The sequence below is a fragment of the Mustela nivalis genome (genome assembly GCF_964662115.1).
Source record: "Mustela nivalis genome assembly, chromosome: 17".
In the NCBI taxonomy this organism is placed as follows: Eukaryota; Metazoa; Chordata; class Mammalia; order Carnivora; family Mustelidae; genus Mustela; species Mustela nivalis.
Window position 1 is genome coordinate 29542021 of NC_139036.1, and position 19252 is coordinate 29561272.

Below are 19252 nucleotides of genomic sequence, written 5' to 3' on the forward strand. Positions count from 1 at the left end.
AACCTATAACCTCAGGCAAGTCACTTAATTCCCACCTTGAAGGGATCTTGTAAAGTTAAGTGATGGAGTAAAAAGGAATCCCTACCACACAGATGTTCAAGAAACAGTAGGCAGCAACGTACATTTCTCATCCTGTGTTTTTTCAGGTTGGTACCCAACCACATCTGCAAACATTCTCCTGCCCTCCACAGTGAGCCTCACATTCCCATGCATCCTGAAGTTAACAGGCTAAGTACAGGAATCATGGTGACGTCATCTCCCTATCCCTGGCACCTGGCACAGAGCCTGGTATGTTGTTTGAAATAAAGAGTATTATTGAACTGAACTATCAGAATATGACGCTGGATTCTGTTCAGGCCCCACAAAACAAAAGAGCCAGACCAGCAATGGCACAGCTTTACCATCCCAGAGACAGGCCGAGTGCCAGTGCTCAAATAAAAACGTAGGGGGAGGGTCCTGCACCTAGTACATGTTTCCCAGAGAAGACACTCTGTTGAAAAGCGTGTCTTTGGATTTTGAGTAAGTACACAAGCTTGCAATCATCAGCATCCTTACTGAATGCCAAAACACTAATGTATAAACCAATCTTATGATTGGAACCTTACAGGCATCTGCAAACCACAGAGTTAATTTTCAGGGTACGCCTCATAGCTCAAGTCAACATTTCCTTTTGGTATTTAAAGCAACCACATAGAAAGAATCGCATTTGAGCAGATTCATGTTCCAGCTGCCTGCAGTCTGCAGCAAAAAAACACAGATGATTCCCCAGACTTGGTCCCTAGCAGCTCCTCTGATAATAAATGGGTGAGCAATTCTACTTGTGCCTACATCATTCATTTCCACAGGGAGCAGGCACGACTATGGGATAGGTCGGCCTCCCATCCAAAGACTGTGACCTCCTGAGCTCAACTGTTCTTATTCATAATTACAAATGACAGGAATTTTTTTAAAGCCCTATAATGCCTGTATTTCTTCCTCAAGTAATGCTCAACGAATCTTCGCTGAACCACGACCATGTGCCCCCCAAACACCTACAAGCCACCGCGACGCGCACACACTGAATGGTTCCTCCCTCTCCAGTCTCTCTCCAGCAGTTTGCCGGCCACACCATGACAACGTCTGCCATCTCACAGCAAAGCTCTCTGGTGGTGGCATTATGTGCTCAGAAATTTCAGCCGTACCCAACTGCCAGCCGGAGAACGTCAGGACTTCTATTCTTCCAACAATCTGGCTTCTTCCAACAATCTGGCTTCAACCCACTCCTTCGATCTGTTTTCACACAGCTCCTCAGTATCTAACCTAAAAGAATGGGCCGTTCCCCACATGCTTCCTGCCTTCACTTCGTTATTCCTGCTGTTCTTTTTACCGGCCCCTCCCCATCTATTTCCACGTGTCTCCGTTCTTGTTCCCAGGCACATCTCAAAGTCACTTCTACCAAGTCCTCCCAGAGTTTCACAACTTCTAGACAGATGAACCTTAAGGTTTTGATCAACCTTTTGAGAACCTGAAGGCAGCTATGGAGCCCTCCCATGAAAAGCAGACTACACACAGAATTAAACATGTAATTTCAAGGATCCCTTGAAGCCAGTCCATGGACCCCTAGTTAAGATCCTCTAGGTCTGTCTCTCCAGTTTATAGTACTAACAGTCATTCACTCGTATACTCACTGAAAATCTACAGCAGTCTTTCGGAGCTGTGCGGAGTGCTAGAGAAACAAAGATGGTATCACAATTATCTCCTCAAGCAGTTCACAAGCTAATGGAGACATGCACTGTTACACTGTGATAACTGCTCTAAGATAAACATAAGGTGAAACACAAACTTCAAGAAGAGATGACTTATGAACCTATTATCTCCCAGCTAGAGTCCAAGTTCTTTGAGGGTAATATTCTAATACCTCCTAGAGTGCTATACACACACACACACACACACACACACGAGTACATATTTAGTATATATGCAATGACAGAACAGAGCCAATGAAACAAAACAAGTCTAGGCACAGTGCCCACTGCCATTACCCACACATGCCAGAGGCCTCAGAGATTCAGTTAAGGTGGTCGCATGTTCGAACTATCATGCTATACTAATTATCCCAGCCTAATTTATGGCTTATCTCATCCTGAAGCAATTCAATCTCTATCCCCATGGAGAGAAGATAGCGTAAGATATTACATCTTAGGAGCTCCAAATGGTTTCTTTTCACCAAGGAACACAGTCATCTAACCATATCCTTTTGGTTTGCAGATTTTCTGTATAGATTTGGTTCACCTGTCACCCCTTCCCAAGGGACCAAGAGATAACCCTTTTGCCCTCCTCCAGAAATAACACTTCATTAGATCAGGGCTTTGGGGGCTCCTGGGTGGCTCAGTGGGTTAAAGCCTCTGCCTTTGGCGCAGGTCATGATCTCAGAGTCCTGGGATCGAGTCCCACATTAGGCTCTCTGCTCTGAGGGGAGCCTGTTTTCTCCTCGCTCTCTCTCTGCCTACTTATGATCTCTGTCAAATAAAAATAAATAAATAATTTTTAAAAAAGAAGATCAGGGCTTTCAAAGGTCAGATACTTGGGAAAAAGAAGTCAGTATTTTTAGGTTTGATATGTTTGTTTGTTTGTTTGTTTACAAAAGCTAGATTGATTGAATATAAGGGCACGTGGGTGGATCAGTCAGTTAAGTGTCCAGACTCTTGATCTCAGCTCAGGTCTTGCTCGCAGGGTCCAGAGTTCAAGCCCCATGTTGGGGCTTTAAAAACAACAACAACAAAAATGACTGAATGTGTTAAATGGGGCTTATTGGCTTACTTTGGAACTCTTTCATAATTTATCACTTTTGCCTTTGCTATACCTCAGAAATGCAGAAATGCTCTGTAGGAAACCAACAAACATTCAATGACGTTTTATGAACATTGCAAAAGAAGCAAAGGTGCCCACTGTGGTGTGGGTCCTACCAGCATAGTTGTTCTCAATGTCATTTTTCTTAAAACCCATCAGTCACTCTGGTACAATCATAGGTCCTACTATTTTAGAAACAAAATTTTCACTTTTTATGATAAAGATAATTATAGGTTTATATACAATCTAGTTTTTCTTCCTCCTAGGAATTCAAAAGAAATACTAATTTTATTGAATTATAGTTTTTGTAAAAATCATTGTCACATATCCACTGAATACCAAAAACCTCTTAATTCATAAAATTAGAATTCAACTTTATTTTGCAAGTCAGGAAAGCTCAGGATGATCTTCAAGAGCCACATCTTCTCGTCCATAGTCTCCGAGAATTAATTCTGCTTAATGTGACACACCCATCATCAAGGCGGCTACATACAATCCAAACCTCACTGTAACACTTTCAAGACACTTAGAGAAGAAGTAATGAGTGGCTTTTTAGAAATTCTATTCCTGTATTTATTTTTTGCATCAATTTTCCAGGATATTTATTATACATTAAAGACAAGCTGGTGGATGGTGTGAATTAAGAGAAACGCACCCCCAGTAAGTAGACTGGAGAGGATGGAACAGGTCTCTGTACCTCCATACCAGCACCCCTCCGTGTCCACTACCTTCAAGGCACTATGTTAGGGGTACAAGTCTTTTTGAGAATCACTGATGTGGAGCACTAGTGCTCGGAAGCCGGGGGTGGCAGAGGGTGCCTGGGTAGCTCAGTCATTAAGCAGCTGCCTTTGGCTTGGGTCACGATCCCACAGCCCTGGAACCGAGTCCCACACTGGGCTCTCCGCTGGGTGGGGATCCTGTTTCTCCCTCTCCCCCTCCTCCAGCTTGTGCACTCTCTCACTCACCCGCTCACTCTGTCTCTCAAATAAATAAATAAATAAATAAAATCTTCGAAGCAGCAGCAGCAGCCTCAGAGTGGGAAATGGCAGGCAGAGAGGGCCTCTCGGTAGCCAAGAGACCAATACACAGCTTCAGAACATCTTCCTCCTTGCTACTTCTCTCAGAGCAATGCTCCATCTTACATCTATCTAGGCAGGGCAGGGAAAACCAAAATGCTACTACCATAAGCCCAATGGAGCCCAACAGGGAACGAAAAAGAACCAGCCTCCTAAAAGCTCCCAGCCTCAGAAGGAGGCCCAGTGGTTGAAAACAGCCGGAGCCCCTCCCACAGAGCACAACTGAGGGGTATGCGATGGAAGGGTCTGGCTCTGAGGCGGTGGAACCTCAGGCCAGTGGCTGAGCTGCCCATGGCCTATTTTCTCATGAAGAGAGGCTGGGCTAAATGACCTGCAATTCTGGGAATTTTGTATTTGTCACCAGGAGATAATCTGACCCGAAGATCTGACATAGTGATAATTTACATAGCTCTGGATGGTGAAGAAAAGATTTCGGCCTTCCCCCTGGACTGGGCACCCACTCCAGAGCCTCGCACAACACCATCCCTCCAGGGCCCCAAAACACTAGAGCAAATCGTGTCTTGGAATGAGGCCACCATCCGCAAAGTGAGTTCATGAGAGATTAATCCAATTCACCATTCCCCAACAGCCTATTCCGCAATGCCATCAAAGGGTGATGGGTCAGCAGCGGGGAAGCAAAGGAAGGCTTACAGACAGAAAATTGTCGCGGAAAAGCTTTGTGAAGATCCAGTTTTTCATGACAGCTAGTTTCCACTGAAATGAGCAATAGATTGTTCTCACTTGGGGCAACTAGTTGTTCCAATTGAAACTATTATTATTTTATAACCAAAGTATATTTTTATAATGGGGCTTGCACCATTAAGCAAGAACAACAATGTGAGCAATTCCTCGTGCCAACTTCGAGTACCTCCGCATGCAAACACTCCAGCATTGAGACCACAACACCCCCTAAGAAAGAAAATGCAGGATGTCTCAGCACATTCCCTAGATAGCTCTGTCATCAATTCAAAGAGGCCCCCTACCCCCATCCTACAGAGAAAATGCCCTATTACCTTTGAGCAGACACACACAACTTTGCTTCTACGGCCTTTTGAGAAATCCAACTCCTGGACTCCAAGTTCTGAAGTCAAACTATCTTGGCTAGACTAAATTCGCTTGGTATCAGGCAAGAATAATCCCTCTACCACCCCCAAACCGCCTTTGAACAGCAAAACCAAAAGAAGCAAAGGGACTTTCTATTTGTATAGGAGCTTTGTGATATGCCAACCACCCACACACACCCATGATCTCATCCAGTCTCATAACAACCCAGTGAGGTAACCCTCCTCACCCTACCTTCAAATAAGGTATGCCTACCTCACAGGACTGTCATGGGGACAGCACACAGTGAGCATACATTAAGTGCCAGCTACTAGGCATTACTCACAGCAGCGAATATTACTTTACTCATCTTATTAGTGAGAGGCTGAGACTCGGAGTTTGGACAGTTGATTCCAGGGATTGAGGCCCCTGGGGGTTTACAGCAAGCTGGGAAAGGCAGAAAGGCTGGTGGCGGATTCTTTCCGCCACATCGGTAGAGACCCTAATTGTTCAAAACATTACAACTACACATTTCCATGGGAGTCCCAAGTCTCAATCCTGTACCCAGTTCTCTACCAGCCACATACTCAGAGCTTTAGTTCTCTGGACCTTTGTGTTGCCTTCTCCATAATGAAGTCAGACCCCCCCGCCCCCACCAACCTTTTTTTTTTTTAAACCAAACAAGGGAATGTCAGGCTTCCAGATGAAAGGCTCTATCACAAGTACAAAGTATCATTTAATTACACTGCTGCTCCAGTTATCTGCTTCTCAGCTCCTAACTCCCACTGGGCAGATTGTGAAACCGCATAGGAGATTATGTCAAGAGGGGAGAACAGGAGAAACATTCTCTCCCTGAACTTTCTTAAATGGAAGAGAGAAGCAAAATGAAAAGAAAGGCCCATTTTCCAAGGAGGGGGCTGGAGGAATGATGTTTCCATTAAGCGGACCTGCCTAAGAATCTATAGATTATTTAACGCCGGGGGTGGCTGTGGAGTGAAATAAAGGAATCTTTGTGCAGCGCCAGCCACAGTTCCCTCATTCCCTCCCCACAGCCAGGCATTTAACCCAACTCTTTAAATCATCAAGCTCTAATGCACCCCATCTGTGCACTGGTTGTAGCCCATGAAACTGAAGGCTGTGCTGACTTTGGCCTGGACTTGTGAATGAGCCTTTCTGCCCCAAAATGGGCAGGGAGGAGGACAAGAGGCCAAGAAAGACTCTTCTGCTCATCACTTGTCTTCTCCCAAGGCTCACGCCCCACCCAGATCTATTTGATCATTTCGTGAGCTCTTGGCCATGTGTCAGGTTCCTGACCAGGAAGATACAAAACTAGGAGATGTGGTCTCGGGTCAAAGAGGATGTAGAAAAGCTCCTGGGGGAGAGGAAAGAGGTGAAGGAAAAGGGCTGCTGTTGGCTGAGGCACATATGCCTGAAATACCCCCATCTGCATATTCAGGGATGTTGGTGAGTTCCAAGTGGTTGGAACATAAAGCAAGGAACTGGCAAGAAACCTCACTCAAAAAGGCCAGACTGTCCAGGGCCCTGAATACCAGGCTTCAAACATCAATGCTGAAAGACCACGACCATCTCCACATGTTCCCTCTGTCTGTCTTACAAGACCCAGCTCAATACCACCTCTTCCAGAAGCCCATCTGGATTGAACACACTCAAAGAAACTGCTTTCTCCTCTTTGAACCTCCAATTTGCATTCTTGGACAGCCTCTCTGAGTCTCAACTTCTCCATCCAGAAAATATGATTAACATCACCTACCTTAAAGTCTTCTTATGCGGGTTAAGTGAGATAACATTTATAAAGTGTCAAGTAGCAGTTTTTAGGACCTAGAAGGTGCTAGGATCCATTTTATTGTTACCTCAATTTCTTATGACACATATGCACTTCTTCCTGGTATTAAAAAGATGTCTTGGCTTCCATTTTCTCTGGAGATTTTGAGAAACAGGACAGCTCACATTTCCCCTCCAAGTCTGCAAGCCCCCTTCCAAAGCAAAGGGGATGGACTCCTCTCTTCCCTCACTGACACTGCCTCCCCACATCCAAAATTCCAGACTTGAGGGTTTCCCAAAAGATTCAAGAGGAATCTGAGACAAGGTTAAGTCTGCTGATGGAGAAAGCTACAGGCTGGCTGGAACATAAATGGCATAAAGGAGAATTAGTGGAAGCCTAGGGAAGTGAAAGTAGGCCAGAGGCCAAGACTCTGAGGGCTCCAGGGTTCAAGCTCTGTGGTAACCCTAGATCTTGGGATAGGCCTAGAAGGACTTCTGTCCTCAGACCTGATTTGAGAAGCCCCACAACCACAGACATGGTTGTTCAAGCTGCCTCCTTCACTTCCTGTCAAATCAGCCAGGTGGACAGTACTGTTCTAGAACTACTGATCCTTCATCCCTCTGTGGCTGGGACTAACAAGCTAGAGGCAGGGAAAGCAATGCCACCTTTACTAACAGATGAAGAACACTATTTTTTTTTTTTTTTTAACGGAGTCTGGATATGTAGAAAGGTTGATTTGGTTTTTTTAATCTTAATGGCATGAGTCCATGTTCTGAGAAAGGGTGCTCTTTAAGGGGAAGAAGTCCCCATGATCTTTCTCCTTTTCATGCATCCTAGTTAAAACCCATTTCTCCTCCCATGGGAATTCAGAGCTAGGAGAGAGGGAACTCCCCTGAAAATGCTGCCTGAAGGAGCCAGTTCCTGGATTGCACAACTGGGATACTGGGTTTATTGGTTAACAATCCCCCAATCCAACTTTAGGAAGCAGCTGCTAAAGTGTTTCAGGAAAAATAAGGTTCTGTTCTTTCTTCTGATTATGATCAAGTGTCACTCCGTATTTTACCTCATGCAAAAGCCCTAAAGATCCCTGAGGCCAGTGAGTGGGTCAGCTCTTTACCAAGCCACTTTTGGTCCTCCCCAAAGGCCACCCGTTTTAGTAGCCCAGCAGTGTTATAACCTTCCCAGGGAGCTTGGAAGGCAATATCCTCTCATCTCAGCTAAGAAGCTCCTCCTACGAGGTATCCTGCCCTGACCACCTTTCCCGGACTTCTCTTTCCAGGCAAGCAACACTCTACATGGCGTTCACCCGCCACCTTGAGCTAAGCCAGCCAAGCGAGAGGTTCCAATCACTGCTCAGCACCTACCCCTCCGGCCTGCAAGCTACCAGCCCCCCAGCCTCCAACAGGGATCACATCTAACTTTCAAAATTACAAATTAAACTAGTACATCCTCCCTCCAACTCAGAGTTATCTCTCAGCTGAGTGAGACAGCCACACACGTTAGCCCTCTCTGTGCAAAAGACCAAGTACAAGGATCTTGGGCTCTTCCGGAGAGCTCGTAAGCCTATGCAACCTTATGAGCCAAAGTGCCCCCAACCCAGAGGAGAGCAAGGAAGGCCTACAGGGCAATGTACCTTGGAAATGAGTTCATCATGATTGGCCAAGTGGGCTCTGCAGTGAATGCAGCTGTAGGTCCGGTGGCAGGAGGGCAGATATGCCTGGAAAGTCTTGGATCTTGTCATCTTCACCATTGGCGCCGCTGAGCGTGGGGTGAACTCTGGAGTGGCCCACGAGGCACTCCCACAGGATGGGTCGCACGGGAAACACCGGAAGACACAGGTAAAGGCCGTGGTTTGGCAGGGGGTGGGTGTGGGGCAGGCTCCACACACTGGTGATGTCTTCAGAGGAAGGACCCTCAAGCAGAGGTCGAGGGCTGGTTCTCAGCAGCCTGCAACGCCAAGATAAGGGGAATACCATGAGCTGATGGAACAGGGCTTCCTGCAAAGCAAGTCAAGTCCAACTGCCACCCAAGAGAGAGGGCAACATTTACAGGAAGAAATGACCGCTTCTCTGTTTCTTACCATCATTGTCAAGACACCCAATTATGAGAAAGGAACTACTGGGGATCTCAGTGCTGCTGCTTGTCCAGAGTTGGAAGTTCAGTATCAACCCAGGGTTCTTCTCAGCAGTCACCCAAGGTATCCTCCACCAACATTCAGACACTGGCATGATCACCATTCTTAGGGAACTACAGAAGAGGCCAGGATTAAGGATGTGCCACCTGTAGCTCCAAGGAGAGGACTCTCAAGTGGCCTCCTCTTCTGAGCCAACCAAGATAAAGGCTAAATGAAAAGGGAAAGTTTAACCTCTACAAAGTCACTCTACAGTCATGTATGTATTTCTCATCCACCTCCAGATACCAGTAGTCTTCCACTACTTAAAACCACCACCTAGCAGATACCTGGGTGGCTCATTCAGTTAAGCAGCTGCCTTCAGCTCAGGTCATGATCCCGGGGTCCTGGGATCAAGCCCTGCACTGGGCTGCCTGCTCAGCGGGGAGTCCGCTTCTACCTCTGCCCCATTCTCTCTCTTTTGCACGCACACACACACACACACACACACACACGCACTCTCTATCAAATAAAATCTTAAACAAACAACAACAACAACAACAAAAACCCCACCATTTACAGAGATAACAAACCCCACGCCACCCTCTGCTTGGGACTAAGCAAGATACAAAGGATCAAACTCCCAAGCAGTAGGGTTCCTCATGGCTAGCCAGCTCTTTTAGGCAAAATGATTTCCTTTGCTATACCTTGCCCAGAAATAGATGCTCAGTACTTTTTTGTCTGAAAAGCAAGCAAGCAAATGAATGAAACAAATGACATAATCAGACTCCTGCATCTAGAATTCACAATGACAGTGAATTTTACCAGAATTTCTCTTCAACCCTCAAAGTTTCCATTAGTCATCCCACAGCACCAAACATCTCTCCTGCCATTGCCTCAGCAATTCTATTCTACTGGGAACCAAGGACACTGAGAAAGTGGTGGTTTCTGGGCTATGTCCAAGTAAAGGTCTGAGGGGAAAGTCCCAAGGTCCAATGCACACTGTGCCTCTCGGGCTCCCCTGCCTGAAGCTTCTGGACCTGCCTATTCCTTGGGCTTCCCTGAAAGGGGTGGTGTTCCCACTTGCCTACCTCCCAGGGGAGGCACAGCGTTAATTAATGCCTGCACCACGCTTTGAAGATAAAATTATTTAGAGAGACGGGGGGGGGGAGGAAGACAAACAAAATCAGATCTTTGCGGGATTATGTCTGGGATCCATCTGGATGTTTAGAGAAAGCTGCAAATCATAGTTCTCTTTTTCCTCTAAACCTTACTAACTAAATCTTTCCAAAGGGCTGATGTCCTCCTCCCTGACATCCTTCCCACCACAGCAGCCACTGAAAGTCACTACACCCCTGGGACTCTGTACATCTTCCTGAGGGGCCAACAGCACTGCCAGCACCAGGCTGAAGGAAAACAGCGGTCACTACTCTCACTCCGCATTTCCCTTGTGCAGTCCTGAGCCACGCAGGGCTGCCCATTCAGGGTGACCAATTACACATGAAGACACCCAACTGCGGAAGGAAATCAGACCTACAAGGACCCAGGCATAGTGTCTTCCCTGCTTGGTCCACCCACCACTATTTTTAAAGATGTGAAATCAGGTGACACTGAACATTATAGAAATACTTGGATACATAGTCTTGGGAGACTATGGAGGGGAGAATGGGTTTCCCCGGCATTGGAGTTAGGACTGGCCAGAAGAGGAGGAAGGCAGACACATGACCCCTTGGATCTAGAGCCCCTCTTTCTCATCCTGGACATCCTCTGATAGTAGGTAAGGTGAAGCGTGGTCAAAACGTAAGCCCATGGTAGCTCAATCATGTTGGGTGTTGAGGCTGTTGAGTTGTTACAGGCGGTAGAAAGAGACAAGTACCCTGTCTGAGATTTCCTGAAATACCCTTGAACTTTCCAAGAGCCGCTGTTTCACTCTCAGAAAGGGCAGTATCTCCAGGAAAGGAAGGGGTGGTAGGTCAGGGTAAGAAATAGGAAAAAACAGGCAGGGAAACAAGCTGGAGGCTTGCCCCAGGCCAGCTTCTGAGTCCAGAGCCCTCACTGCCCAGTGGGGAGCACTCGGAGCAGGGGTCCCATCCGTGTTATAAAAACAAAGAAGGAAGAAAAGGAAACCATGAGCCCTGGCTGCCAGTCTGGGTTTACAGAGCAGCCACAGAGTCTGTTTTCTTATACATGCAGACAGCTTCTAAATTATGCATTTCCCCAGAGTAGAATTATTTCTTTTCTCACTTCTCTTCTGTAGGAAAAAAAAAAAAAAAAAAAAGTTTGCAGGCAGGGGTTTATGGTTATGCTCAGCTTCAAATCTGAATTCCAAAATTTGTTCAAAGCTACCTTCTGAAGAATAAACATTTATGGTCCATACTATGCATACATACTGTACATACAAACCCACACCATAGCTCTGAACTAGAAGACAAGAACTGACCCCGTAAGCAACGTCCCAGGCTGCCTGGTGCTGGAGAAACCTGAGTGCCTAGCCAGCCAGCATGGGACTCTGCTGTCACTCTGCTCCCTACCCTCTCTCACAGGAATTCATAGGCATCCAAAATAGGGCTCCTTCCCTGAGAAGGAAGGAAGGAAAACGTGGCTTGTTGAAATGCGCATCTTGCAAGCTGGAAGCAATGAGAGGAAGTCAGGAGAAAGCAAGCTGAAGCCTAATCAAGAGAGGGTCCTTGTGCCTGAGGAGAGAGAGAGCAGGCTGTCACAAGAAAGAGGTGACAGAGAGGTCCCCAAAATAATCACCTATTACTGTCTTCTTTCCTAAGGGAAAATTTTAAAAGCTGCTTCTTTGAGGCAGGAAGGAAAGTAAAATAGATGGATTTATTTATTTAATTTTTAAAAAAAGATTTTTATTTGTTTATTATTTATTGAGAGAGAGAGAAAAAAAAGAGAGTGAGAGAGCATGAGCAGGGTGAGGGACAAGTAGGCTCCCTGCTGAGCAGACCCTGAGATCATGACCTGAGCCCTGAAGTCAGATGCTTAATCAACTGAGTTACCCAGGTGCCCCTGAGTTTTTTCTTTGTAGGAAGAAATGACTGGTATGGGGCTGCAGAACTCACCACATTCTGATTTTTGGACTTCGGTACTTATAATGGGGCCACAGGCTCCATGGGGCTCCATGAGTCCAACTCATGGAGTCCAACATACTGTGGAGTCCAAATTGATTTCCAACAATCGTCAAAGGAGCTCCATGTTTAAGAGCCTCAGGGCACATGTACAAATTAAACACCATTTTAAGTGAAGCAATAATCCATCACAGTGGAAATTAAAGGAAGATTTGCTACCACCCACAGCTGGCTCCTGCTGATCAGCATGGAAAGAAAAGATGTGAACTATTATGATTAAAAACAAACGCCTCAGATACTGCACCCGGAGAGCCAAAAGCACAGGCAGCACACAGCGAACCTGGCCGTCTCACCTGACAGGCCTCTTCCAAAGGGAGCCACCAAGGCAGCTGAAACTCAAAACAGAAATGTCTGCATGGCCCAAAGATGGAGGGGTAGGAGTACGGATGCTCCAGGTAAACCACGAAGGAACTGGATGAACGAGGATGTGAGACAAGGGGCCACAGAAACTGAGAAGAGGGGGGAAGGGGACGCCTGGGGGGCTCAGTCATTTAGCATCTGCCTTCTGCTCAGGTCATGATCCCAAGGTCTTGGGGCATTGCGCTCCCCTCTGGGCGGGAAGCCTATTTCTCCCGCTCTCTCTCTGCCTGCGGCTCCCCCCACTTGTGCTTGCTTGCTGTCTCTGTCAAATAAGTAAAAAATCTTAAATAAATAAATAAACAAATAAATAAAGCAATGGCCTGGTGAGGAGAGATAGGAAGGATGCCTCAGGCTGAGGTCACAGCATCAGCAAGACCGTGCAAGTGTGTGTAACAAGTGTAGTGTCTTAGACGGAACTTAAAGAATTTGGTTGCTTGGGACGCCTGGGTGGCTCAGTGAGTTAAGCCACTGCCTTCGGCTCAGGTCATGATCTCAGGGTTTTGGGATGAGTTCCCGCATTGGGCTCTCTGCTCAGCAGGGAGCCTGCTTCCCTCTCTCTCTCTCTCTACCTGCCTCTCCATCTACTTGTGATTTCTCTCTGTCAAATAAATAAATAAATAAAATCTTTACAAAAAAAAAAAAAAAAAGAATTTGGTTGCTAAACTGGAGCACTTAGGACAGTCCCTGGCACAAGGCAGACCCTTAACATCATCTTAAAAAATCGGAGTGCAGAGTATGAGAGGGCAGAGATGAGTGTGAAGCAATGCGCGGGTGCCAACGGCAGCTGGCTGTCAGTGGTAAGACGCCTGGAACCTGACTGTGCACTTCCTACCTGCCAGGTGCCCGTGCAGAGTATTAGCTTAGTTAGTCCTCACAGAGCCTTCGGAGGTTGCTATTATTATTCTTCTTTTCTTATGAGGAAAGTATGGTCTGGAGAAGTTAAATCAAACTGCCCCAGGTCACACAGCTTGTGTAGGATAAAACTGAGATCTGAAATCCCTGATCAAGGTTCTAGATCCCATCTTCTAAACCACCACCCTATATTGCCTTTCTGAAGGCCAGGACAGTAGTCATGGTCAAATCCACTTTTTATACTGGCTGAAATGCAGAAGGTGGATTTCAGGGGAAAAAGAGGTACAGAGACCTTCTAGGGTTGTGTAAATCAGAGATGCTATGTTCTTGGTATTCCCTTAGGGCCCATGGGAGCATGGCCACTGAGGAAGCCACCTCTTAGAAGGACCTCAACAACGATTAGAGTAACACTCCAATGGCTCCTCCAATGTCATCACCTGCTTGTCTTTCCTTGAGAAATCTAAGTTTGGAGAAACATCACCCCAACAGGACCATCTCCTGTGGTGCCAGAGAACAAGCTAGAGTGTCCTCACAGAAGTCGCAATGTAACTCTCGGGTCTCCTTTTTCTTTTTCTTCTTCTTTTTTTTTTTTTTAAAGATTTTATTTATTTATTTGACAGAGAGAGATTACAAGTAGTCAGAGAGGCAGGCAGAGAGAGAGAGGAGGACGCAGGCTCCCTGCTGAGCAGAGAGCCCGATGCGGGACTCGATCCCAGGACCCTGAGATCGTGACCTGAGCCGAAGGCAGCGGCTTAACCCACTGAGCCACCCAGGCGCCCCTCTTCTTTTTTTTTTTTTAAAGATTTTATTTATTTATTTGACAGAGAGAGATCACAAGTAGGCAGAGAGGCAGGCAGAGAGAGGGGGAAGCAGGCTCCCTGCAGAGCAGAAAGCCCGATGTGGGGCTTGATCCCAGGACCCTGAGATCATGACCTGAGCCCAAGGCAGAGCCACTGAGGCGCCCCCCTTTTTCTTTTTTTTTAAGCAGAAGCATTTTTTTTTAATTGACCAGTAAGAGTAATAATAGTTATAATTGTGGTGTGTATTGCGTGCCAACACTGTGTATGCTCGGATCAGTTGGGGAAGGTAAGGGTCCAGTGGCTGAATAACTTGCCAAAAGTCACTGAGCTAGAAAGGAGTAGAAGTGGTTTGTGATTCCACACCCTACTTATTTTCCCGGCAGTCTTTGCCCACCCTCCACCAAACACCCAACAAAAACAATGGGATGGTCTTCTACTGTGGCTGGAGGTATTACTTCTTTTATTTTCAAAAATATTTATTTGACAGAGAGAGAGAAGAGCACAAGCAGGGGGAGTGGCAGGCAGAGGGAGAAGCAGGAGGCTCCCCAGTGATCAGGGAGCCGAGCCCAATATGGGGCTTGATCCCAGGACCCCAGGATCATGACCTGAGCCATCCAGGCGCCCCTCACCAGGCCCTTTAACTTGTCCATTAAGACTCAGCTCAGGGGGGTGCTTTCAGTTCAGATCATGATCCGAGCGTCAGCTTTCGGCTCAGATCATGATCCCGGGGTGCTGGGATCGAGTCCTGCTTCGGTCTCCCTGCTCTGAGGGAGTCTGCTTCTCCCTCCCTGCTCATGCTCTCTCTCAAATAAATAGAATTTTTTAATAAAAGTCTTAAGGGGGAAAAAACAAAACACCACTCACCTCCACATGGGGTTTATTGGTCCTTCCACTGGGCTCACCTCTACTGAAACACTTACTATATCAAAACTAAAATTATCCTTTTCTGCCTCTGTATCCTCTACTAGGGGTAAGCTCCAAGAGTAGGGACCACATTCTTGTACTCCCTGGACTCCGCAGCATACAGTAGCAGCCATTAATGAACTAAACTCCCTCTGTGTCCCATCCAGCTTCTGACTAGACCAGTCCACCCACCCATGTGGGTAGCAGACATGATTGAGGCCCCTCCCTTCTCCCTCTAGTAACGAGGTAGGAGGCAAAGTTCCTCTGGGTCCACAAGGCCCATGAAATACTATTCTACCCTGACTGCCCCCAGTCAGATCCTGTGCCAAGATGCCCACAACTATGGTTCTTCAGGACTACAGATGTTCTAAGTCCTGGGTATGAACCAAAGGCCCGTCATTGATATCCAGGTCCATGGATATCATGCTTTTGTGGGGCCTAGGTTAAATATATACATGTATTGGGGGAGAAGTCCTAATTAGAGGCAATAAAAGGCAACAGTGGAAAAGGACCTGGTGAGCCATTTCTAGGACTGGGAGGCAGAAAAAAGAGACAATGTCCTTGAAGGCCTCTATCCCAGGAGGAAGAAGGTCCTCCTTCCCCTTTCCTAATCTCACCAGAATCCTGAACCCAGACCAGGGAGCGGAGACCCAATTTTCTTGGACCATCAAATAAGTGAGGGTTTACAGGATCTAGAAGCCAACGGACCTGGGTCCAGTCTCGCTTCTTCTCACTCGCTAACTGCCTCACCACTGGGCAAGTTGCCTGAAAAGGACCAACACTGCCTACCTTGTGGAGGAGACAAAAGAAATCAAATGAGACATTCCAAGTAGAGCACTCAGCACAGCACCTGGCACCTGCGTTTGCCTTCAACGCTGCTAATTAGCTACAATCGTCCCACCAGCAACGGAGAAAAAGTGTGGGAACTGTTCCTATTCACATGACCCAAATGAGCAGTGTCTCTGTCTCCCACGTTGATTCATGGTGGTCAGAGGGTTAGGGCCTAAATTAATCCACTTACAGGTACATTGTGGTTTTAAGCAGGTTCTTGTGGCTTAGCTGGGGATCTTACATTATTGCTGTATCATTCCAAACAACAGACCAATCCATCACTTATCGCAGTGGAAAAGTTACCCTGGCAGCCCACATTGACTCATGAGGCCACTACTAACAACTTTACTGAAATGCCCCTATTATAACAACCGTAGAGCTGATGAGCAAGGCACACAGGAAAATCACTGTCATCGCTTCATAGTTACCCACTGTACAGCACCGGGCCCAGGTGGTACTTCATTTCAAATTCATCCCGATGATAATAAAAGTCAGCTTGGACCGTCAAGGAACCATGGTCTTTCATAAACAAAGCCAACCATTCATCTCTACCCTGGACACAGGGCCTAGTCTTGATTTCACAGGGCTTATCTGTCAGATGATAATCCTACATGAGCTCTAAGATTCCTTTGGCTCTTTAAGTCCTGATTCCATGCTGTAAGGATGTCTCTGCCAGCCAAATCCTGCCCCAGAGCCCAGTAGCCAACCACCAGCCTTCACTGTGGTAAGACCTTGATTTCAGCGAGGTCACAGAACATGTCAGTCGCGCAGAGCCCACTCAGAAATGGCTGCTGGACGGTGCCTTCGCAACATCTGTTGGCAGAGCGATGTATTACTAAATGGCCCTTAGTTCAGCACTCTGGGGACCTGGGAAGTTCCCCACATGAAGCCTGCATTGGTCAGAACATCTACAGAGAGGGAAGGTGGCTCCCCTTGAACATCCAGACACTGGCATGGAATTCACCAGGTATCAGACAGAAGTAGCTGCTACTAGCTGGCTGTGAAGAGATCAGGTACTACTTTGCATTGCTTCCACAAATTCAATAAAAAATAATGTTAAAAACCCAAATGATCTGTCTGAAGATTCATTACCAAGGACACCTGACTAAAGTTCATCAATGGTTCCCTCCTTTTTCTTATACAACTCCCAACTCCAAAAAGAGGATTTAAGGTAACTTACAAAAACACACAATACTTTTTTTTTTTTTTTAAGATTTTATCCATTTATTTAACAGAGACCACAAGTTGGCAGAGAGGCAGGCGGGGGTGGAGGGGTGGGTAGCAGGCTCCCCGCTGAGCAGAAAGCCCGACGACGAGGGGCTTGATCCCAGGACCCCGAGATCATGACCTGAGCTGAAGGCAGAGGCTTAACCCACTGAGCCACCCAGGCACCCCCAAACAATACTTTTAAAATAGATGAAATTAGGGTAAGAAAAGCAGAAGAACACAAGGTGAGTTAGGACAGAGAAATGCATGTTTATATTAAGCTGCTAAATATTTACTGAATTTCAATTGCACATTTGGCTTTGAGCTCTGTAGTAAGCAAGGCAGAAAAGAAAAATCAGTAGTTAATAAGGTTTATAGTTCCTATAAATCCTGGTTGTTCAAGCTACAGATTTTTTTGAAGTATTTATTTATTTATCTGAGAGAGAGAGCGCACGTGCTCAAGTGTGCAATCATGAGAGGGGAGAGGATCAGAGGGAGAAGCAGACTCCCCACTGAGTGGGGAGCCTGATGCAGGACTTGATCCTGGGACTCCAGGATCATGACCTGAGCCAAAGACAGTCACTTCACAAACAGAGCCACCCAAACGGCCCTTAAGCTACAGATCTTCTAAGAGACATTTCTCCTGTGGGTGGTTGCAGAGGGAACCATGAGCAATGAACCAGTAGACAAGATCTTCAGCACACACCAATAGCTCCTACCATGAAACTCTTCCAAGATTGCTTCTCAGAGGTCCCTCCATGAAAATGCACAGCTTAAGTCAACACTAAAGGGCAATTCAGTAAAGGGGATTCTACATGGGGGTCAAGTCAGGGCAGCCCAAGAACACAGCTTTCTGATGATCTGGCTAGATACACTGATACAGACTCTCCAGAGGAATGGAAGAGCTACAGAGCCTTCTGGCAAAGCTCCATGAATATCATTTATCACAACCAGGCTTTTGAGTTACAAAAACATGGGTAGCCTCCAGCATGCCAAGTCCAAACACTAATACTTTTGAATGCTAACACCATTTGGCTCTGGTGTTGCATTCAGTTAGTTCTCCTGTGGTTGGTTCAGCCTACTTTTCCCTCAAAACTCTCTCCTTCTGCACCTCATGCCTCTCCTGCTGCTGCTCTTTCTCTAAGCCTCCACGTCTCTGGCTGCTCTTCCTTCCTCCTCCTCCTTGGAGGTGTGTTTCTACCACGTGCCTGACTGCCTGCTCCCCATGTACATCCTTAGCCACACCCAAGTCTTCTAAACTTCTGCCTCCTGCCCCTGAAGCCTGGATTCCTTTCTAAAGGAGGCCTCTCACTGGCTCCTAGGAAGGCATTTCAAAGCAAATGCCTCCAAAGCCAGCACCATTTTCCCCTTCCCCTGGTTCCTACCACCCTCACCCTAATTCTGTTCCTTTCTCCTGAAGGCCAAGTTGCCAAAGCAGTCAAGACCCTCACTCTTTCTCTCCCTTTGATGTCGTATTCCTTCAGTCCCCTAGACAGCTGGCTCTGTAATCCAGTATCCCACAGCCATCTTCATAGCTATGGCCAGCAGCACTGTGTGAGCCCTCCCCTCCCTCATCCTGAACTCACGTGACAGCTTCCTAAACTGGTCTCCCTGACTCAGCTCTTACCTCTCCAGCCCATTCTAGAATGCTATTTATACAACACAATCTGATCACATCGCTCATGTTTCAAAACCTCCAGTGGTTTCCTAGCAGCCTATAGGACAAGGTCCAACCCCTCCAGTGGCACTAAGAAACTGGGCTGATTCTCCTTCTTCTCCTTATCTCTCTTCACTGTCACCTTCCCACCTCCCTGCAAACCTGTTCCCCCAGCGGACCAAGCTTGTTCACTACCTTTTCCCAAGCTGGTTCAGCCTCTTGCAAAGCCCTAACCTATCTTAACCACCTGGTAAATGCTCGATCATCCCTTAATACCCAAATGAGACCCTAAGCAGAGGGGGTGGCTCCCTCTTCCCAGAATGCAAAACCCTCTTTTTGCCTGAATGGCCTGTTCCCATCTGTCTCCCAGACTGGGAGCTTCCTGCAGCTCAAGTCCAGTCTTTAACGCCCCTTGGTTTCCCCAGGACTCCTAGTCTCAGGCATATTAGAGTCTTTTTATCCCCCTCCGGAGAATCTTGATAAATGGTAATTAACGGGGTAAAATGAGTGACCATCAGTGAAACTGTGCTGCCCTGTAAAGCTGATATTTTTAATCTTACTTAAACACTATCCAGTGCATTTAAAATATCTAATTCTGGCCATCACACGGGACTCGCATACCATGAGAATTCCACAAAGTTGAAAAGCCAGCAAACTCCTGTGA

The 19252-nt window shown here is 46.7% G+C and overlaps 1 protein-coding gene across 2 annotated transcripts in view; it reads right to left on the reverse strand.

Annotated features, from left to right (window-relative positions):
• The window catches only part of YPEL2 (yippee like 2), a 65436-nt gene that overhangs the window by 35768 nt on the left and 10416 nt on the right, over positions 1 to 19252 (reverse strand). Inside the window, exons 1-2 of one of the 2 annotated variants that reach the window (XM_082705958.1) lie at positions 8810 to 9278; positions 8363 to 8676 (exon numbers count right to left, since the gene is read on the reverse strand). In XM_082705958.1, coding sequence (XP_082562084.1) covers positions 8363 to 8479 — 117 coding nt within the window. In that variant the 5' untranslated portion in view covers positions 8480 to 8676; positions 8810 to 9278. Of the gene's footprint in view, positions 1 to 8362; positions 8677 to 8809; positions 9279 to 19252 lie in introns of those variants that run through there. The other variant, XM_082705957.1, reaches the window with a different exon arrangement.